The sequence below is a fragment of the Eschrichtius robustus genome, chromosome 14 (assembly GCF_028021215.1).
Source record: "Eschrichtius robustus isolate mEscRob2 chromosome 14, mEscRob2.pri, whole genome shotgun sequence".
NCBI lineage: Eukaryota > Metazoa > Chordata > Mammalia > Artiodactyla > Eschrichtiidae > Eschrichtius > Eschrichtius robustus.
The window spans coordinates 16,387,021-16,411,004 of record NC_090837.1 but is presented as its reverse complement, the minus strand read 5'-3'; the positions used below and the strand labels follow the sequence as shown (position 1 = coordinate 16,411,004).

At 35.7% G+C, this 23,984-nt stretch overlaps 1 protein-coding gene across 2 annotated transcripts in view; it reads right to left on the bottom strand.

Moving 5' to 3' along the window:
• NAA25 (N-alpha-acetyltransferase 25, NatB auxiliary subunit) overlaps positions 1–23,984 on the bottom strand; it is a 72,755-nt gene that overhangs the window by 31,510 nt on the left and 17,261 nt on the right. For both annotated transcript variants that reach the window (XM_068563285.1, XM_068563286.1), the window contains exons 5-13: positions 20,687–20,761; positions 19,464–19,571; positions 19,016–19,094; positions 15,325–15,436; positions 14,429–14,518; positions 13,190–13,359; positions 10,913–11,025; positions 3,939–4,146; positions 3,025–3,114 (exon numbers count right to left, since the gene is read on the bottom strand). In XM_068563285.1, the coding sequence (XP_068419386.1) occupies positions 3,025–3,114; positions 3,939–4,146; positions 10,913–11,025; positions 13,190–13,359; positions 14,429–14,518; positions 15,325–15,436; positions 19,016–19,094; positions 19,464–19,571; positions 20,687–20,761 (1,045 nt within the window). The remainder of the gene's footprint in view (positions 1–3,024; positions 3,115–3,938; positions 4,147–10,912; positions 11,026–13,189; positions 13,360–14,428; positions 14,519–15,324; positions 15,437–19,015; positions 19,095–19,463; positions 19,572–20,686; positions 20,762–23,984) is intronic.

The window sequence follows — 23,984 nt, the reverse complement described above, 5'->3', positions numbered from 1 at the left end:
CAAACTAGTATGAAGAGTTCATCTCAAGTATATAAAACATTCACAGAGAAAGAGAGAAGGAAATATGCAAAAATGTTAGTCTTTTGGAAGTTGGAAAAGCGAGATTAAAATAAACCATTTGCCAAATTTTTACAAGCTACTTTTACAGTTAGAAAAAACAGCTAAAATAAAAAGCTCCATGCACTGAGCTTTTAAAATTATATTCTATATGCTTTTTTCCAAGAGAAAAGAAATAAGACATAACCAAAAATTGGGGATTTAGATAAATATCATCCATAATCCTACCCAAACTATGCAAACCACCCATGATCTACTCAAACTACCACTGTGATTAATTTTCTGCTTGTGAACTATCAATTATGTATACATAATCAATTATGTATTGATTACTATCAATTATGTATATATAACATTATTATGTAATGTATCAATTATAGCTCAATAAAACTAGAGGAGAAAAAATGACATCCTTCACTCCCCATTTTATTTTTGCAGCACAATTTTACACAGTAGTAATCATGGCATACACCCGATTTTGTTTTCCCATGTTGCTACCTGGTCTTCACAATCATAATTTTATTTAATTCAACACTCAGTGACCTAAACTCTGCAGTAACACTAGATATAACACCCAGAGATAATAGTCATAGGTGGTTCCAGGCCTCAAGAGGTTCAGAATTGAGTAGAAGAGACAGTTGGACAATTATAGATAATAGATAATTTTTTTAAGTCCTAGTTATTCAAAGATAACCAGTATCAGAAATTTTTTAAAAAACTTCTTAAAGATCTCTTTTAAATGGAAACAAAATTTCAAATAGTAAAAAAAAAAAAAAGGTTTAATTTACACTTCTGAACTATTAAACCCAACATTATGATGACATTTATCATCTTATTTTATTTTGCAAAATTTAGAATATAACTACAACTCTATGCCAAATCAAAGAGCATCAAGGGTTGATGAGGATTTGGGGGACAAAATTTTTAAAATCAAATTTTATAATATAACAAAATGATATAATAAAAAGATAAATAAATTCTGGGGATATAATGTACAGTATGGTGACTATAGATAACCACACTGTACTGTGTATTTGAAAGTTGCTAAGAGAGTAGATGTTAATAGTTCTCATCACAAGGAAAAAAAAAGTAGCTATGTGAGGTGATGGACTTTAACTAAACTTATTGTGGTAATCATTTTGCAATATATCACTATACTGTATACCTTAAACTAATACAATGTAATGTATCAATTATAGCTCAATAAAACTAGAGGAGAAAAAATGACATCCTTCACTCCCCATTTTATTTTTGCAGCACAATCATAAAGAAATGCTTTTTTGCAAAAAATATTTGAGAGCACCATCAATTTAATCTTAAAATGCTCTTCTTAATCCTGTCACATTCAAATCAGTCTCTTTCAACATCCTCACCAATTTTCTATACATTTCTAATTTTTGTCAGATCCACCTTGAACAATGATTATTGTTCCAGGCTACAACTGGAACATTCAACATCACTTTCACTGACTTCAAGAAACCTTGCATCTATATATATATAATAGCTAGAACTTCCCATGTATTTGCACTGTATGATTTTGGACAACCCACCTAACTTCTTTCTCTCTGCCCTGTATTTCCCACATCTGTAAAACTGTAACAATCTTAACTGTATTGTTACAAGGTTTAAAATTAGCTAATTCATATAAAGCACCTTCAAGTGCCTGATGATCCACGACTGTTAACTGTTATTACTGTTATATGGTCAGATATCTTGCTCCAAAACCAAGAGATTAGCAAAGCCACAGTCACTATGAGCAAGAATAGATGCCAGGAATAAGTGGGGAAGGGTATCTGAGTAGGGGCTAAATTACTAAGTAGTCAGTTCATTAATGGTTTTACATTAAGATGACTTTTACAGCCCTATGCAACCTCCTGAATGTGGGGTTCCAGATACCAAGTACTCTGATGAAAAGGATTTCATCCCCATCCCCGGTACAATACAGTATAACAAGTACTATCATATGGGTATACACAACGTCCTACAAAAGTTCAGAAGGGGCATAAAATCTGCAATGAGGAAGGGGGTGAAATCAAGACAGGCTTGTCAGAGGCACTGTTTGAGTAAAAGTGAGATGAAGGAGGTAAGAAAGTTATTTCAAAGAGAGGTAACATGATGTTCAGTGATAGTAGCAAAAAAAAAAAAAAAACCAAAAAGTAGATTCAGGGCTTTAAGTACTAAGAATCTGGAGATGTAGACAGACACTAGATTATAGAGAGCATTGTAAACCATCCTAATAAGGCTGACCTTTATCCTCAGGAAAATAGGGCATATCTGAAGGATTTTAAGCATGAGGAAGATAGTATCAAAATTGAGTGCTTGGTTAAATGACCCATGAGGGCAGGGTTGTGTCTGTCTTGCACAGCACTGTCTCCCAGCCCTGTTTCTTCTGCAGTTTATTCTCATGAATAGTATGCAATAAGTAGCTAAAGTTATTTTTTCTCAAAAACTGCTAATAAGAGAAAATGTCAGAAGGTGAGACCTAAAGAAAAGGCAATCTCAGTACCATCTTTTGAATCATCCTTCTCTTGCTTAATGACACATGATGCTTCCTTTACCATGCAGTATATATTTGTCTTAAATGGACTAATCTGAACTATATTCCAAAAAAAGTGTATTTTCCTATATAAATTGAAGTGAACAAAAATGGCTATTTTATTCCATGGACCCATACATCTATGTCTGAATCAGTTTCTCTGTATTTTAATTATTGTAACTTTGTAATAGGTTGTTTACTCACTATTCAGAAATATTTTAAAACAGAACAGATATCCACTGATTTAAGATTATCCTGATTACAGAGAGGAGGATACTTGGAGGCTTTGGTTCTTCTAGAAGCACCCTGGAGAAGGGCAAGGAAGAAAAACCTAAAGGCATAAATCAAATTCTTGGATTATATACTTAGTCTAAGGATTTATAGTCAATAAAAACAAAGAGTAAAGTTAAACTGAAATCACTGCTCTTTACCTGTTTCTCTCCATATATCAATAAGCACATGGACAGCAAGGAGACAGTAATAGTCTGAAAATTGCAATTCGGTTTTCAAACAGGATTTCCCTATAGGGAAAAAAAAAATCATATCTGTATTTTAAGATTTGTTCAATTATTACTGCCCCAAAGGAGTTTTTTTTAAAGCAAGAAAGTGACAGGAGGAAGAAGAGAAAAAGAGGAAAAGAAACTAATAAGAATGGAGTAAATACCAGAAGAAAAATATAAGCCATGAATCAAAAGAGTCAAAAGAAGGTGAGACCACACTCAGCTGGAGCAGAAGGAAGGGTTCCAGAATAGAGGTGGTATTCCAAATGGTCCCAAAAGGAGAGCAGCAAGATTTGGAAGGAGGTTTTAGGTGAAGAAAAGAACAGAATCCAAGAGCCATGTACAACTAATGTAATATTATGCTCATTACTTCACCTAATTTTTTAGAATACAGTTAGAGAAATACTAATATCATCTAATCAGATAATTTATATTTTATCACACATATCTAAGCAATCTGAAGATCATCTACTTCTAAACTAAATATTTATCTCACAATTTACAATTCTTTTTGTTCATTTACACAGTCTATATATTCAGAATATTAAGGCCTATAAGCAGAAAATATGACACTTATCATAAACTCTGCAATTCATCTGAGCCCCACTGTGATAAAGAGTTGGCTGGCCAGATCAGGAAGAATATGGATATCTGGGAGCCAATTATAATTTTTAAAACTCCAAGCTTAAGAAAGGCTTTGCATTTTATTACCTGGATAGTGTTCCCACTTGACAAAATATTTTCCTTGCCAAAAGCATTACAACAGCATGCTATGAGAGATAAAAAACTGACTTCTAAATCTTAGCAGATCAGGGAACTACTGCACATTTTGAAAGGCTGCTCACCAAATTCTAGTCCATGCTGGTACCTTAACATCAATTCTCTGACCACACTCAATTTCTGATTTTTATCCATCATGTGGTACAAGCCAAGTAACCTTGTCAGCTGCACCACACACAAATGTTGCTGCAGAGCTCTGATGTCAGCAGGCAGTGCCAGCTTATCCTCTGTTGGTGTTGACAAAGGAACAACTCCAAGTAACTGATTAATAAACTGCAAAGTTGAAAGAAAAAAAAAGAAGTACAGGTCTCAAAACAGAACTAGTCTTTAGTAGGCCACAATTAACAAATACTGAAATGGTCTAGAAAAAGGTATCAAGAAAAAATACAAATTAAAACCCCTTTAGTATACCATTTTCTATCTACCAAAATTGCCAAGACAAAAACACTTCTAACAGCACACAGTGCTGGTAAAACTCCAGTGAAACTGGCACAGGCATTCACTGCTAGCCAAAAGTATTATGTTAATACCATGTAGTATATGCACTAAAAGATTAAAAGAACCGTGAAAATGTTTCCTAAATTACAACACATTGACATAATATGTAATGTAGCAATGAAAAAGTTTAATTAGGAAGACTGTAAAAAAGAACAATTACCCCAAAACAAACCTATTATATTGATATACTACAAATAAATTCTTAAAGGAAACATTATACACTGAAAGGAATGGTTGTCCTGTCAATAGCCTTAAATTGTTTTTTTGATTAAAGCTTTAATTTTGAGATAATTATAGATTTGCACGCAATTGTAAGAAATAACACAGACAGATCCTATGTACCCTTCACCCAGTTTTTCCTAATGGTAACATTTTTTTTTTTCCTGTGGCCGTACCGCACGGCATGCGGGATCTTAGTTCCCTGACCAGGTATTGAACCCATGCCCTCTGCAGTGGAAGCGTGAAGCCCTAACCACTGGACTGCCAGGAAATTCCACCCCAATGGTAACATCTTGCAATAAAATGTTTTTAATTCTCTAAATTCGGTATAAGTTTTTAAGAACACCAGTTCCACAACCAGTACAGTTGCAATATTGGCAAAAGTGAGAAGGGACCCCTGCATCATGTACAGGGTGTCTGTTTAAACTTCCCACATGGTCGTATACTATACTCTGCAGCTGTTAGGATGTGAGAGAATGCTTGGGCAGCACGAGTCTGGGGTTCTAAAAGGTGTTTATGGATGGGAAGTGCAGCCAAGGGGTCACAGGCATCACCCTTGTGTCTTCCCTATATTTTGTGATCCAAAACTAATAAATTATTTTTAAAGCAAAAAAAAACAGTTCCAGTTACACATGTATTAAACACAGGCTATTTTCACTCCCTTCCAAGATCCTATTAGGATGACAGTAAAGAACAAAAAAGGAATCAACCCAAAAGGATCAAGAACATGTGAAGAGATGACAGCAAATGATAAACATTAACAAGATTTCAAAAGATAAAAAGCAGAAGGGCAGGTGGTAAGTAATAACCAATGTACAGGGCCAAGAAAGCTGAAATCCAACAGTATGAATGGGGAGACCACCAATAAGCAGCAAGCCTCTTCCAGCCACAGAACCTTGGAAGACTCAGAAATTAAGGGCAAGAGGTACGTCTGAAAGCTAAAGTGCTGGTGGGACTGAAACAGAAGAATTTGCTAAATTCTAAGAAATTAGACCCCTCCCCAAGCTCACTGACTGACTTCCTAAACCCAGCAGAAGCCACAGGTTTTCTTTACCCCCAGGAGATACTGAACCAGAGACACTGTAGACTCAAGGGGAGAATGGAACAGATCTATTACCTCATGTTTCAGAATACGCTAAGAGGAGTTCTAAACTTTTATGGTTCTGTCAGATTGATTGGGGTGAGCTGAACAAAAAAATATTAACTCCAAGAAAGAAAGTTAAGAAAGGTAATCTCCATATACAAAGTGGCTCAGCTGTGAATATTTAGTCATTAAAATATAAATACTGCATAATTACTAAACTATACTGGGGGAAAAGTAGGTAAGGGGAGAAGTGGGATGTTATGAACAAAATTATTGCCTTCCACAGTAAGATACCAATAGATGAAGACTATAACTGTAAAAATAAACGAATAGCTAAATAAGCCTATAATTTAGAAATATGGAGTTAAATAACAAAAGAAGCAGTTAAGGGTTGAAAGTGATTTGCCTGTACAGAGCCAGAATCAGGGCTGGAGAAGGCAAAGAGCTGCAATTGCTTTTCAATATAAGCCTTGTAGCACTATTTGACTTTTTCAATTTATACATGTAATTTTTGGAAACAAAAATTAAATTAAAATAAAAATCCTACTCAACATGTAGTTTCACATCTGTAATGAATTTACTTCAATTTTCTACAATTGTATGAATTTTAATTTTAATTATTATGATCAGATAATCACATTTGTAACAAAGAAACTGTGACACTAGTGTTCATGTTTTTGATTAAATGCCTATATAATTTCTATTGCCAGCTCTTCCATTCTTGTAAGCCATTTTATATACTAGTTATGTTTATTATTAAGGCTTTCTTTATTGAATGCTAAAGAATCTTCCAAACAGGTTTTGTCATGAAACAATACGTTCATTGGCTATTCTAGTCTATACAGTTTCACTGCTACACAAAAAGCTTCTTTAAAAACTGGAATTATTTTATTGTTAGCTTAAAACCCCAAGGCAAAGGAAACAAAATATAAAAACGTCTCTATGGGTGAGCCTCTTCAGGGTAACTGGACTCAATGGCCCCCTCTTAGGGGCCAGTCCCATTTTAGAATGCGTCTCCTAATTCATTGGGACAACAGTTCTCAGTCTGAACCTTACTTGGACAGTTTGCAATCCTCTGACAAACATACTGCTGAGTGGCAGGATTTTTAGCTATTGAAGTCATCCTACATTTAAAAAGTTGTGGCAGCAAAATTACCCCTCTCAATTAAAAATTTACACAGGACTACAAAACTCACTGCAACAGCTTTAAATCCTTTGTCTCACTGAACAATGACCACCTCATCACTGCTAGTATTTCACTATTTCTAGAGGGTTCCTCCCAGTAGATTATTAGTATATGGGGTCACAGAGGCGATCTAAGATTTTCAAACATGCCAATAAAGCAGAGCTTCTGGTACTAAAATTTATGCTAGCAAACCTATATGAATCTCAGCTAAATGCAATATAAGCATTCCTCTAATGCTTTCCCATCATTTGATGCTTTAACTTACAAGACAGTAAGCACTACAAAACATGATCAATCATTCCCTACCTTAGCACTTAGCACATAATATGTGCAACAAACACTTAGTGAATGAATCTCTCCCACGTGGTTTTATTTTCTGCTTAAATCCCTCCAGTAACATGAAACTCACACAGTGTTTTTTAGAGAATTGTGACTATAAAAAAGATCTTTCTCTCACTGAGCCAAATTCTTAATTCCCTGAAACAACTTCTTGCTGGCCCTGTTCTCTTCCCTCTTCTACAGGAGAGCTTTTCAAATTATGAGAAATAAAGTACTCTGTCATCACCATACCAAACCTATCTCTTCCACTCAACCATTTCTCTCTCATAGGCTTCAAGTCTTTCTATAACCCAGAACCCTCTTTTCTGGATATGTTACAATTTATCTAGAAAACTTCTAAAGCTTAGCCTGTGCCCTATAAGCACAGCAACCCAAGAACAACTTTTTCTAAACCAAAGTGAACAGTGGTAGTCACTTCAGAACCCAGTAGAGACCACTGGCTCCTTACCAGTTTGAGAATGCACTGCTCCATTTGCCTTAGATGTGTAACCTCAAGACTGCCAAAGTATCAAGTGCTGGTGAGCTAAGGATATGGTCACCAAACAAATACTCTAGTCATTGCCACTGTGCTCCCATTGAGTCTCACTCATTCCATATGGGGAGGATAGAGGCTTTCTGGAAGAACAGGTTGTGGTAGCCCTGTGATAGGAAGACTTCCAACCTTCACTAATTAGAGTTTTTTATGAGTAAAGCTGACCAAAGTCACAGACTCTCTTGATATGTATCAGTATTTCTTTACATGATGTTGATATACATATAATTGATTTACATTGATTCTATCACATCAAAAACTCCCAATAGATGACAATTAACTACAATATGGTACCCAGGCTTAGATCCCAGAAAAGAAAAAGGACATTAATGGAAGAGCTACAGAAATACAAATAAAGTCTAGAGGCCAGTTAACAGTAATGCACCAAAGTTAGTTTCTTAGTTTTGACAAAGGTAGCACTGTAATTTAAGATGTTAATGTTGGGGAAAGTTGGGCGAAGGGTAGAGTATAACCTTCTTTACTATCTTTACAACTTTCCTGTAAATGTAAAGTTATTCCAAAATTAAAGGTTTTTTTTTCTTTAATTTTATTGAAGTATAGTTGAGTTACAATATTGTATTAGTTGCAGGTATACAGAAAAGTGATGTGGCTATTTATTTTTTTCAGATTCTTTTCCATTATAGGTTATTACAAGATATTGAATATAGTTCCCTGTGCTATATAGTAAATTCTTTTTATCTATTTTGCTATAGTAGTCTGTATCTGTTAATCCCATACTCCTAATTTATCCCTTCCCCCCCTTTCCCCTTTGGTAACCATAAGTTTGTTTTCTACATCTGTGAGTCTGTTTCTGTTTTATAAATAAGTTCATTTGTATTATTTTTTGGATTCCACATATAAGTGATATCATATATTTGTCTTTCCCTGTCTGACTTACTTCATTTAGTATGATAATCTCTAGGTCCAACCATGGTGCTGCAAATGGCAATATTTCATTCTTTTTTATGGCTGAGTAATATTTCACTGAATATATATATACCACATCTTCTTTATACACTCATATGTTGATGAACACTTAGGTTGCTTCCATGTCTTCACTATTGTAAACAGTGCTGCTATGAACACTGGGGTGTGTGTATCTTTTCGAATTAGAGTTTTCATCTTTTCTAGATATATGCCCAGGAGTGGGATTGCTGGATCATATGGCAGTTCTATTTTCAATTATTTAAGGAACTTCCTACTGTTTTCCATAGTGGCTGTACCAATTTACATTCCTACCAGCAGTGTAGGAGGGTTCCCTTTTCTCCACACCCTCTCCAGCATTTATTATTTGCAGACTTTTTGATGAAGGCCATTCTGACTGGTATGAGGTGATACCTCATTGTAGTTTTGATTTGCATTTCTCTAATTATTAGCGATGTTGCGCATCTTTTCATGTGCCTGCTGGTCATCTGTATGTCTTCTTTGGAGAAATGTCTATTTAGGCCTTCAAGTTTATTTTTTAAAAATCCCTTAGATTTAGAGTCTCAGACTGCTTCAGCAAGAATGAATCATGATTTGACATAATCAGCAATTAACTGCTACAGTTTTGAGCAAATCAAAGACAAGATATTAAAAGGAAAGTCCACTGGACTTCATCAAACTTTAAAAATTTGCTCTGAGAATTCCCTGGTGGTCCAGTGGTTAGGACTCAGTGCTTTCACTGCCAGGGCCTGGGTTAGATCCCTGGATGGGGAACTAAGATCCCGCAAGTTGCATGGCATGGCAAAAAAAAAAAAAACAAAAAACTTTGCTCTGCAAAGGACCCTGTTAAGATGATGAAAAGACAAGCTACAGACTGGGAGAAAATATTTGAAACCATATATCTGACAAAGGACTTGTATCTAGAATATCTAAAGAACTCTCAAAACTCAATAGTAAAAAAATAAATCAACTAGAAAATGAGCAAAAGACAATAACAGACACTTCACTGAGGAGAAAATACAGATGGCAAATTAGCAGATGAAAAAATGTTCAACAGCATTAACCAGTAGGGAAATGTACATTAAAACCATAATGAAACATCACTACACATTTACTAGAATGGCTAAAATAAAAAATAGTGACAACACCTAATGTTGATGAGGATGCAGAGAAACCAGATGACTCATACATTGCTATTGGGAATTTAAAAGATATAGCCACTGTGGAAAAGTCTGGCCATTTCTTTAAAAAACTAAATGTGCAGCTACCATAAGACCCCACAACTGAACTACTGGGCATTTTTCTCAGAGAAATGAAGACTTAGGTTCCCATAAAAAAACCTGCATACAAATGTTCACAGCAGCTGTATTTGTAATAGCCAAAAACTGGACACACCCACATGTTCTTCAACAAGTTAAAGAAATCGTGGTACATCCATACCATGGAATACTATTCAGCAATAAAAAGGAATGGACATGGTACACGTAACAACATGATGAATCTCCAGGGAATTACGCTGAGTAAAGAAAGTCAATCTCAAAAGGTTACAAATAATATGATTCCATTATATAACATTCTTAAAATGACAAAATCATAGAAATAGAAAATATCAGTAGTTGCCGAGGGAGAGGGATGGGGAAAGGAGGAGATACAGGGAGGTGGCTGTGGGTAAAAAAGTGTAGGGAGCACATGGAGGGACCCTGGTGGTGAAACTTCTATGCATCTCGTCTAGGTGGTGGTCACATGAATCCATACGCACTATATACGGCACTAAATATACACACACAAACACAACACACATATACACACAAATGAATGCATGTAAAATTGATGAAATCTGAATAAGTCAGTGGATTTTATCAATGTCAGTTTCCTAATTATGACACTATACTATACTTATGCTAGATCTTACCATTGGGACAAAGTGGGTGAAGGGTATACAGATCTCTCTGTATTATTTCTCTTACAACTGCATGTATATCTACAATTATCTCAAAAAAATATATATACACATACATACATACATACACACACACACACAGAACAGAAGAATCCAATTATCTACCAGGGGCTTATTCTCATTGCGGCTCAACTTTACAAGAAATCATGCCTTTAATCTGATAGCACCTAGACTACTTGGCTTGATAGAGCAATATCTTGATATCTCATGTTCACCACTTTCACCCATTTTAGAAAGGAAACCCAAACACTTAACCTAGTTGCAATAAATACAGGTACCCAACAGAACTCTGCTTACTTTTGTACACTGTGTAGCAGGCAAGAGGTCAACAAACACCTTGAGGTCTGTGAAACAACAAGGTTTATCCCCAAACTTTTTAAAATACTGGAACATTAATTCTTCTGGATCACCTAAGAGAGAGCGAGGGGGGAAATATCACTAAATTATTCATGGACTGAAGCAATCTCTAATTTAAGTGAGAAGTCTTGACTTGAAAAACATTTATTTCAATTAAATGAAAATTTTGCTTGAATGAGAATGAGGATGACAATGAGGGCCGGAAGATAGCTTGCCAGTTTAAAAATAAATACTAAAAAGGAGTTGACTCTTGCAAACTCAGTTTACCTGTTATTACACTGAGGAAATGTGAAGTTTTTCATTCAATTAAAGTTTAAATAGTTTAAAAGTTTTCATTGAAGTTTAAATAAAGACTTAAGTTTATATGCAAACATTAAACAAACATGCTTTTCTCCACAACAGTTCCTGAACTACTTAACAAATATTAAATATATGTTAACTAAATGAAAGGTAGTGTTTGTTAACAGGCACACCAACAGAAGAGAAAATAAATGGGAAGAGCCACGGGCCAATAACTCCAAAGTCACTCACTATGGAAAATTTAAACCTGGATATGCAGAAAGGTACCAGTTCATTTTATTTTTCCTCAAATTAAAAATAAAAATAATAAAAGTAAAATACTCTCAAATTGGACTAGACTTAGGAAGCAGAGATTTTTAACAAGGTCTCTGTAAGATTTTAGGTCTTGGTCCTGCTCACACATTTCTGGGAACAGAGATTCCATGGCTTTAATCAGATTCTCACAGGCCTCTGTGATCCAAAAGAGACTAAGAATCACCCACTGGTCTGGTAAAAAAAAAAAGAAAAAAAATTTTTTTGTGTGTGGAGACAAATTTGTAAGATTCACCAATTTGTAAGATTCAGGCTGGTGAGAGAGAAGAGAAAGACAGGGGATGAATATAGGAAGTGTGAAAGCAGATCCAAATAGGTTTATATCCAGCTTTGGAAAGAAAGCAACTCTTTTTTTTTTTTTGGCCACATCAGGCGGGTTGTGGGATCCTAGTTCCCCGACCAAGGATCGAACCCAGGCCCCCTGCAGTGGAAGCACGGTGTCCTAACCACTGGACCATCAGGGAAATCTTAAGAAAGCAATTCTTTGCAATATACTTTAACAATATTTTGCTGAAGGTCACATAAAAATTTTCCTTTGCAATTCTGAAACAAACACCAACTAAAGTGACTGAGGTAGACCCAAAGAAAGAAGTCAACATGGAATTCAAAATTGGTTGTGAATAATCTACATAGGGAATGACAGAGAGATAGCCACAGTTAATTTTAGAATGAGCTGCAAAGAACATTAATTACATGATTAAAATGGACAAAGATGTTCTAGGATAGGTTTTAGGTATTGAGAAATGTTCATCATCTCAGGACAACTGGTCCCTAAAAAAACCTCCTTAAAGTTAATCAACTTTTAATGAGAACTAAATTTCTATAATGATGAGTGGGAAAAAAAGGTTTCTTTGGAGCTTTATCTTAAAAAAATGAAACTAAAAAAATTTTAAAGTTTATTCTCTTAAACTTAAAAAATTTAGGGTATAATTAAAACTAAAGCTAATTCTTAGTATGAGCAAAGAATTACTGATTTTGGGGGGAGTTGTGCTTTTTTCCCCATAAAACTGTGAATTAGTACAATATGACAACATTTATTTCTTATGCAGTAAGCTCAGAAAGAACCATTTTACAAAAACCTCTAAGGGCTTCATCAAATTTCCTGAAGGCCTCTCTTAATGCTTTACTATCCAAATCATACTTTTCTCCCATCTTGTCATTGTCCTAATAAATTTTCTCCTCAACTGTTAACTGCTCTTTAACTGCTCTAACTCTGCCAGATGTTATTTCGTCAATGGTTTTGTGAGTGCTTAGAGTAGATTTTCAAGAAACCTTTCATTCACTTCTTGAAATCCTGAAACTTTTATAAAACTGGCTATTTACTTTGAATTTGATTTTGACATTATTGCTGGGTCAGCAAAAGAACGCCTGACGAAGACTGATGGAATAGGGAGAGATGCTAAAGTTAAGCCGAGCTGCACGTGTGATTGAGGGCTAATTTTATAAGTGATCCATTCATTAGTTAATATTTTCAGGTTATGAAGACATTTGCTTCTCAAACACAACTTTATCACTGTAGGCTTCAGAGAATAGATACTGCACTTGGGTACTGAGGGCATCCCTGTATCTTCTCCAGGGTTCCCAAATATCATTACAGCTTCTTACCCAGTTTGTACTCATCATTAAAACCTTGACGTCGTAAACGTCTAATCAGCTCCAGTTTAGCTAGATGTGGTCCTCGGAGATGGCGAGAACTTTTAGATTCTTCTGTTATCCGATCTTCTATAAATCTCACAGCCTCTTCTGCAGAATAATGTACTTCTCCTTCTAAAGAGCTAGGTATAAACACATGAAAAAGGTATTTTGTGCCTCTATTGTCCATCCTAAAACTTAAAGTCAAGCCAAATTGATTTCAAGAAACAAATGAAAAATAACAGAAAGTACTTTGATAATTATAAAACAACACAAATTAGAATAAAAGAGAAATATGAGCATATTCTGACAGTTAACATGGCATATGATTCCTCCCAATTTTGGCATTTGATTATTGCAGAGTGACTAACGACCTCTACCTCTTTCTTAAAGAATGAATAATTTTGCATATATAAAATATTACCTAATTAAAAACATAAGTAAATTTTATTGCTAGAAAAATGAGGCTGAGAAAAATTAGATGACTTACTTAATATTATAAAGTAAGCCTCAGTTCATAATTGGTATCATAAATCCTATTTTGTTATTCACTTTTTTAAAAGAGCCCATTTATATTTATTGTGCTATTGTCTGTAATAGCCCCCAAAACAGGAATCAGCAACAATACAAGTATCTATCAACAGCAGACAGATTAAATGAATTTGGTACATTTCTAAAATGGAGTTCTCTTAAGTCATTAAAAAGAATTAATCAGATCTGTATGCACCATATATGGAAAGATGCCCAAGATACACTTTAGGGGGTGAAATACGAAGTTGTAAACCATTACACATAACATAATTGCATTCTTATGTTAAATAAGAATAATTATGTTAGTATATGCATAATATAAATAAATCGGAAGAAAAGACACCAAACTGTCTTTTCCAAATAAATCTGGGAGACACCAAACTGTTATCAAGAGTTATTTCTGTGTCAATTACATCTCAATAAAACTGGAAAAAGAAAAAAATCATCCTGGGATGATAGGAAAACTAGGAACTAACACTTTCCACACCATACATTTCTGTACTAATTTAAGATTTTTACAATGAACACGTATTTATTTTAAAATTTAAAAATGGAAAAAGTCTTGCTTTGAAAGAGATACATTATTGAGACAGAAAAAGAGAATTCAATTAGGCTTACAATGAAATCATTTTGCTACACCATACTAAAAAGTGTTGTAATTCAGGAAAGAAGACAACTTACTGTTCACCTTCAGCAGGAGGAGTCCAGGCTTCTTCAATCAGTCGAAAGACAGAATCGAAATAAGTCAGATAGAACTGCCAGTCATCTGAGCTAAAATCAGATTGAATGGTGCACACAGGATTAAACCCAAGTTGTGACAAATCTGCCTGAGGAACCATGTTATTCAACTTATTTTCTAAGTTATACTTTAGTCTTTACTAGGAGAAGCCCAACCTTCCCTCTGGGTTTCTTCTACAGCCCTAAAAGGGCAACAACTCCAGAGGCATTTTCAAAGTCAAACATTTTCAAGAAACTACTCTTTCCTTCAATAAAATGACCAGGTCTAAAAAACTAATATTTTCAGGACTTCCCTGGTGGCCCAGTGGATGAGACTCCGCACTCCCAATGCAGGGGGCCCGGTTCAATCCCTAGTCGGGATGCCGCAACTAAGAAGTCTGCCTGCTGCAACTAAGAAGTCTGCCTGCCACAACAAAGATCCCGCGTGCCGCAAATAAGACCTGGCGCAGCCAAAATAAATTAAAAAAAAAAAAAAAAAAAAAAAAGCTCATGCAGCCCTTAATAAAAAACTAATATTCTTAACAGAAAACTCCCCACATTAGTGCTTTCTAGGGGGGCTAAGGGGAGGCTCTCTCTTTTAGACCAATATTGAGTTTGACAAATTAATGACTTTTCAGCATTCATTCTGAATACTTAGCACTCTGGTGGCATAAGTTCCATTACACCTCTTTATTGAAAGATGAAGGCTCATTAAAAACATTAAAAAAATATCCAGAACACACAACTAAAAGATTTCACTTTATGCCCAGAAATCTCAAAAGATATAGACCAAAAAAATCAATGGTGAGACCTGAAAGCCCCACTCCAGTCTCATAGTCCAAAAAGAAGCATCTACTTACTTTTTCAGTAAGAGGCGCCGAGAAAGGGCATTGCACTCTGGCCACCTGCTCAGCTTCTTGTACATAGCCATGCATTTATTTTCCCGACTCTGAATCTCACTTGTTAACTTCTCTACAATTAAAAGTTATAAAAGTTGGTAAGCTGGTTTCATTTCTGCTCAGAAACCAGAACAAAATCCATATACAAGAAGGAAACTGTCACATTTTCTTATTCACTCTCTTAGAAAATGGGACCACTATTAGGTACAAACTACTATCTCACTAAAGATTACTTTCCTGAAAAGAAAAATCGTATATTTCTGATACTAAACTTTTTAATCCTTTTCTTCTGTAAAATACAAGGATCCAGAATGTCTTGAGTTGAGGATCTAGTATGTGGGATACACATAAAATCCCAACAGCATCTAAGGACTGGTATATTTAGACCTGATATATTTAGACCATAGACAGACCATCCATACACTTCCAAAACACTGAATAAGCTTGGACTGGAATGAGATGAGAAAGGGGAGATGTTATGAGGAAGATAAAAAAAGAACAGAGATGAATCAAACTCTTCCAACAGCTGGGAACAAAAAAACTAGGACTATATTTCTGAACAAATTAGATATGCCCCGTCCTTTTAGAATGGTTTAGCAGATTAAGGATGCCAACAATTACATTATGAATTTTCTATAGAGAATCTAAATTGTAATTATCCATACAACTACAACCTAACTGAATAAAAACAGAAAGTTGACTTGTACCCTCCTGCAAGGAGGCTGAAGTTAGAAAGTAACATCAAAAATAAAAATAAAAACAAAACTCTTCCTACATTTTATATAATTAAAGTAGTTAACTCAGTTACTATTACAGTTTTGTGATAGCACAAAGTCTAGTAAAGGATATACATACTTGTAAAAAACAAAGTCTTTTTAATGGCTGGACCTAATGAGAGTTCTGAGGCTACTCATCTACAGTTAGTTACTCCCAATAACCATAAAGGCACGATTAAAAAAACAGGGTTGTCAAAACGATAACTGCATTCCCACGAATTTCTCCTAAGGAAATCAAAGATGTGTAAATATTTAGGAACCAAAATCTCATAGGTGTCCAAAAATAAGGGAATAGTTAACGCTATCTATGAAGTTCATACAAATCAGTTTTCCAACAACAAAGGAGGAAGTATTTTCACAACAATGGAAAAGAGCTAACTTCTTTAACATGTAAAGTACTCTTGCAAATCAATAAGCAGATTAACCAAATTTTTAGAAATAGGAAAAGGATAAGAAAAGGCAGCTCAGAGAAAAAGAAAATATTAATGGCTTTTAAATAAATGAAGAAATAATTATCCTCCCTCATAACTAAATAAAAACTGTAAGGTATGTTTTACCTATCTCATTGAAAAACATAAAAGGTTTGATATGGGACTTCCCTGGTGGGCCAGTGGCTAAGACTCCACACTCCCAATGCAAGGGGCACGGGTTTGATCCCTGGTCAGGAAACTAGAGCCCATGTGACGCAACTAAGAGTTCACATGCCACAACTAAAGATCCCGCATGCAGCAAGGAAGATCCAGCATATGGCAACGAAGACACGGCCCAGCCAAATAAATAAATAAATAAATATTTTTTTAAAAGTTTGATCTAACATTTTGATAACATAGGTGGGTAAATATGCAAAGAAACAGGCCGTCTTACAATCTAATAGCAAATACAGCTGGTGGAAATGCACACTGTAGCCTCTTAGAGGGCAATTTGGCTTATAGCAAAGATGTTCCTTGCAAATAGCCTAAATACCCCTCAAGGATGAGCTATGTAGTAAACTGTCTACATTTATACTATGGAACATTGGGCAGCCATTAAAGAGAGTGAGGTAGTGAGGTATATCTCTAAGACACACTGTTTAGGTAAAAAAACAATGGGTCTAAGAGTATGCAGAGCAAAGGTCACAAACTCAAATGCCTTCATAGGACAGACAGAATAAACATTTAAAAATTTTAAAGAAAAAAAATATTTAATAAGAACATTGTGCTGAGTAAGATTACTCTTAGGGTCAAGGTACAGTATGTTCTCAATTGTGCTTTAAAAAAGTAGGGGGCCCCTTTCCGCCTCCGCTGCCACCATGGCACCCGGGAAAAAGTTTGTGGTGAAGGGGGGCAAAAAAAAGAAGCAGGTCCTGAAGTTTACTCTAGACTGTACCCATCCTGCAGAAGGTAGAATCATGGATGCTGCCAATTTTGAGCAGTTTCTTCAGGAGAGAATCAAAGTGAATGGAAAATCTGGGAATCTTGGTGGAGGTGTTGTAACAAACGAAAGAAGCAAAAGCAAGATTACTGTAACTTCTGAGGTGGCTTTTTCCAAAAGGTATTTGAAATATCTCACCAAAAAATATTTGAAGAAGAATAACTTATGTGATTGGTTACGCGTAGTTGCTAACAGCAAAGAAAGTTAAGAACTGCATTACTTTCAGACTACTCAAGGTGAAGAAGAGGGGCTTCCCTGGTGGCGCAGTGGTTAAGAATCCGCCTGCCAATGCAGGGGACATGGGTTTGAGCCCTGGTCCGGGAAGATCCCACATGCCGCGGAGCTACTAAGCCGTGCAGCACAACTACTGAGCCTGCACTCTACAGCCCGCGAGCAACAACTACTGAAGCCCACGTGCCACAACTACTGAAGCCCGCACACCTAGAGCCCATGCTCCACAACGAGAAGCCACCGCAATGAGAAGCCCACGCACTGCAACGAAGAGTAGCCCCAGCTCGCTGCAACTAGAGAAAGCCCGCGTGCAGCAATGAGGACCCAAAGCAGCCAAAAATAAATAAATAAATAAATTTATTTAAAAAAAAAAAAAAAGATGAAGAAGAGGAGGATTAAAACTCAATTATCTGGGGACCTCCCTGGCGGTCCAGTGGTTAAGACTTCACCTTCCAATGCAGGGGGTGCAGGTTTGATCCCAGGTCAGGTAACTAAGATCCCACATGCCTCATGGCCAAAAAACCAAAACATAAAGCAGAAGCAATGTTGTAACAAATACAAAAAAGACTTCAAAAAAAATGGTCCACATCAAAAAAAAACCAAAACAAAACTCAATTATCTGGAATATTTTGTATGAGTTCTTGAATAAAACTTAGGACCCCAAAAACAAAAAAAAGGGAAGGGGGAGGGGAAAGATACTACTTTAGAAGGATATACAGAACAGGTAACTGGAGAAGGATGTAGAGGGCAGAGGGTTGGAGATCTGGGGTAAAATCATACTCCTTGAATTTTCTGAATCCATGAATTATTTTCATTCATTCATTCATTCATTCGGCTATGCCGGGTCTTAGATGCGGCACATGGGATCTTCGTTGCCGCATGTGGGATCTTCATTGTAGCATGCGGGATCTTTAGCTGCAGCATGTGGGATCTTAATTGTGGCATGCAGGATCTAGTTCTCTGACCAGGGATCGAACCCAGGCCCCCTGCATCGTAAACGCGAAGTCTTAACCACTGCACCACCAGGGAAGTCCCCATGAATTATTTTCAACTAAAAATTATTTTTTAAAAATAAATACAGAAAAACCTGAAAGAATCTAAAATGATCACAAGTGATTTTTTAAAGACTTTATATCTTTGTTTCTGTATGTGGAAGAAATTTTCCACAATAAAATTTGTCATGTTTAAATAGGAAAACAAAACAAAAAAAACTTTAAGAAAACTCTAAAAATTACCTCCTAATTTTCCTCTGATGACATCCAAGGCTTCCTGGTACTTTCCCAAACGTTCTAGGATCATATAATAAAGTTCAACCTTACAGAAAAAACAAACAAGAAGTGCAACCACTGAAACTTTTCAATAATAAAAAGATAAGTCATTTGTATGTTTTTAAAAAGCTATCTAACAGAAAAGAACACTATATCTTCAAATAAGATGAAATTAACAGTGAGAATCAGACCATAGTATCTCTCCTGTCTATATCTCAGCAGAGAGTACGTTCTGGAAACATGCTAGAAACAGCTCCTCCACTCATTATACCTAGGCTAGGGAGTTCCAAAGCTTCACATTTACACAAAAGGCAAGAGTGAGGACCCAGTTCTCTAAATGGAATAAAGCAACAGTTCGTAATATTATAACAACATCAAAAACATGCAAATACAAAGTGGGGCTTAAATTACTCACTTCAGCCTCTGCTTCTATCTTGTCCTCTTTTACCATTTTTTCTACCATTCTCTCAGCAAGGGGCAGAAACATCGTTTTTGAGAGGTTTTCATCCTGCGCTGATATAGACTAAAGGAGAAAAGATAAATGTTTGCACTATTTATATTATTACCATGCAGACCATTATTGTGACTCTGGCACATAATTATCAACCCACTATGTCAAATATCAGACCTAATTTGAACTTGCCAAGAAGATACATTAGAGAGTGGTTTGCTTTATAGAAGATTTCTTTACTAAAGATTCTTATCTTATGCATTCTTGAAATACATGTTTCCACAATATGACCTAACTTTTAAATATTAGGCCATTCATACATTTTTTTCTAGAAATATGTTAAGAGGGGATATGTTTATACTATTTAGTATATATAAAGGGTACCAGGTATTCGAAGAGTCAAAAACCTTTGAGATGTCTTCTTGAGACCTTCACATATTAGAAGGGAAATGCCAATTCCTTCTATTTATAGTATGGCTTACTATTAGCTACAGTTACCTTAGCATGATATTAATCATTTTAACATTGCCAAAGATTCTGCTCAGAGCTCATTTACCCCCTGAAAACAACCTTTCAGGGTAGCTATTATGCTTATTTTATAGCTAAACTAAGGTTAAAAGATTCCCCAACAGCTCAAGAGACCTGGTGAAGCCAATGTTTGAAAGCAGACCTGTCTGAACCCAGAGCCTCTCTGTTCTTAACTGCTACATTTTAACTCCTTCCTCCCCATCCTCTCATACACAGTATCTTATTTTGGTACTTATAGCTGCTCTGGGAGATGAGCATCTCCATTCTGCAAAAGAGCAGACTGAGGCTCAGAAAGCAGAAGTGATGAAACAAGGTCACCCAGTTCAATGATCTGTTCAACAACCAACAACAGTGCCTTAAAGACAAACCTCAAGTTAAAATATCAAACATTTCGAGGCTCATACTTGATCAAGTAACCCAGTAATGGATCTAAGATTCAGGGGAAATACACTCTGTGCTACACATAAATAAACCAATATATCAACTCAAAAAGAATACTAAAACTCCTCAACTCAAAAAAATCAACTGACAATATGTCACATCCCTATTTGACACACGCTGCAACACATTACCCAAGATGTTCAGAGGACACATTAAGGACAATTACTATATACAAAAATAAAAACAAATCTCAATCCCATTCTGAATGCCATACTCACTTGCATTATTAAGCTCATCACAGACCAAAAGTAGTAAGGGTTTTTGGGGACAATCTTATATAGAGCCATGCCAGCCTGAAAGAGAGAGAGCCATAAATACTTAATTTAGAAAACATCATACAGAGGGTAATTAATGACCTAGACATGTGGCAATAAGTTTCCTAGGAAAATAGCAACATGTTTACATATTCTGGTTACTGTAAGTGCCTAGTAACTTGATGGTTGTTCTCTATAGGATAACAATAGAGGTAATCCCAAAGGTGAATTTTTACAACATCAAGAATGATATTTCACCTTTTGAATCAGATTTTCTCAAACTGAAGCCCAGTGTTCCTAGAGAATACTGCAATCCAATATAGTTCTGGTAGACTACCAAGCAAAAACAAAAGTTGGGTTATGAATGTATATCAATAAACTTTACTGAAGCCATTGCACTAATCAGTTATAGTAAAACAAAAAAATCCAGACAGTATATTTAAACTTCAAAATCAGATAAAATCACTCTGACATAATTCAAAAAATAATTCTTAGGTTAGGAAAATATTCAGGTTCTTTCAATATACCATTAATTAGAACTGAACCCTCTCATTGTGAAATGTATAATATGCAAATACTTAGAAGTAGGAACATGGCACAAAGGAGCAAAGTAGATCTATTCATGTAAAACTGAGAATCTGTCCATAATTGCCAACTAGTAATCAACGCTAAGAACTCTGTCAGCTAATTATCACAGTTACTATTTTATTTTTTAATCTTTTGCCTATCTTCAATCCACTTGAAAAAATACATGGAGCCCCTATTAAGTGGAAGGAAATGTCTATTCCTGCCAAAGATACAAAGATTGAGTCCCGATCCCCAAGGCGAGGGAAAGAGATAAGACAAATATTCAAACGACTAAAATATTCTTGGCAATAAAAATAAACATCCTATACAGGGAATTCCCTGGCAGTCCAGTGGTTAGGACTCGGCACTTCCACCGCCGGGGGCCGGGTTCGATCCCTGGTCAGGGAACTAATAATATCCCACAAGCAAAGTGGCACGGCCAAAGAAAAAAAAAGAAAACAAAAACAAAAACACCCTATACAAAAACACCACACTAGGGTGTTTCCAAGGAAGGCAAGGTTAGTAAGTTTGTTTATTCCTTTCTTTTTCTTTTTTTAAGGAAAAGTAGGTAAGAGCATTCTCCAAAGTAGCCGTCTTTCAGATGGACCTTGAAGGTGAAACAGAATGTCTATAGGCAAAGATGGGGGGTAAGAATACATATACAGCAAAAAAAAAAAAAGAATACATATACAAATAATACAATTATTTGGGGTGAATGGATAAGTGAGTGAATCAATTCGAAGTAGGAGCAAAATGAGTAATTAAACAAAAACATTAAAGAAAGAAAAGACATGTGTTGACAAGAACAAGTAGGACATCTAGCTGAAACAAAAAATTAAGAGCAGGAGAAGGGAAAAGGGCTAAAAGGTAGACAGAGGTACCTTTGTTATAAGGCATTCCAAAAGGAGTCTATACAGAGTAAGCGAGTGATATGTATAAATCTATACTCTTCTAGGAAGAGTATTTTAGCAGTACTGTGAAGAAAGAAAATAGGGAGAAAGAAGAGGTCAGGCAATGAAGAACTAAACCAGGATGAGGTAGATCAAATAGAAAAAGAGACCTCAGGGAATTCCCTGGCAGTCCAGTGATTAGGACTCCAAGCTCCCACTGCTGAGGGCATGGGTTCGATCCCTGATCCAGGAACTAAGATCCCGAAAGCCCCGTGGCCAAAAAAAAGAAAAAAAAGAGAGAGAGAGAGAGACCTCAAAGACACTGTGTAGGTAGAATCAAGATGATCTGGAGACAAAATGGACACAGAGGATGAGAAGGAGAGTCTAGAAGGGCTTGAGGTCCCTGCTCTTAACACCAAACTGGAGAAATGAAATGGAAAGTGTTAGAAAACCAATTTTATTTGATAACTTGGGGAAAGAAAACATTTTTATAATGACACACAGAAATAAAAAGGAATAGAATATTAAATTAACATGAACTTTTAACATAAAAGAGAAATTTCATGCCCACACCTTACTGTCTTATAGGTGATAGCATTCTGCTGCTACAGAAAACTTTTGACCAGAGAGAAATTTGAAAAACATGGCTGCAAACTGGTGACTCAGAGAATAGGAATGTCACTTACAGAAAAAGGAAAGTCTAGTCACCATATGAATGACTAGCAACTCTTTATTCAAGGTGGTTTTAAATTTACCTGCCAGAGATGATCTGTGGGGCAGAAGTCCTTAAATCTTCTGATTCCCTGGCTTCCCTCCCTCCTACCTCCACCAGTTTATGCAAATCACTCATTTATTTAACAAACGTTTATCATGCAGATGCTCTTATAAGAAGTGAGGATTCAGCAGTGAACAAAACAGAAGCCCTTATGAAACATAACATGTAATTTATAAAATACCTATTACCCCAGACTGACATTCCCCTTTCAAAATAAGCATACATATAAGCTAAGAACTGTAACTACCTTAAGCAGCAACAAAGGCAGAATAAAAATCAGACGTTCCATTCTAAGACATTTAACACTGGAGGACTCCATTCTTCCAATATATTAGACTAAAATAATGCAAAAGCAAGCTATGGTTAAAACATATTAAGAAACCATAACTACTAAGCCACATCAAAGCAATGTCTCCAAAAAGCAAGATGCAAAATTGTATATATCTCTGGCAACATGTAAAGTTAAACCATACAAAAATATAATCTGTTCAAGTGGCAGATTATTTTTTTCCCTTTTTCAAAATTTACCTTAATATTGCTATTGCATGAACTTGTACTTTTTGTTATTTTGTAAGTGTGTGTATAATATATATTTCAAAAACATATTTCGTGGGATCATAAAATTAACACATGCTTAAAAAAAAAAAAAAAAAAAGAAAGAACAGAAATTAAGATGGAAAGTATCCACAGCCCTATATCCTGGCAACATTTCAGTACATATACTTAATAAGGAAGGGGGGATGGGAGGGGAGTGAGAGAAGGCCATTTTACAACCTGCTCTTCTCAATTAACATATATTGGGAATATCTTTCTATGTCAACAAATAAAGACACACAGTACCACTTGGCGGGGGCGGGGTGTTGCATTTTTTTCTACCATATAGGTGAACTATAATTTCTTTAACTATGTCTGTATTAATGTACATTTAATATACTTTACTTAAAACATATTCCTAGGGGTTTCCCTGGTGGCTCAGCGGTTAAGAATCCACCTGCCAATGCAGGGGACATGGGTTCGAGCCCTGGTCCGG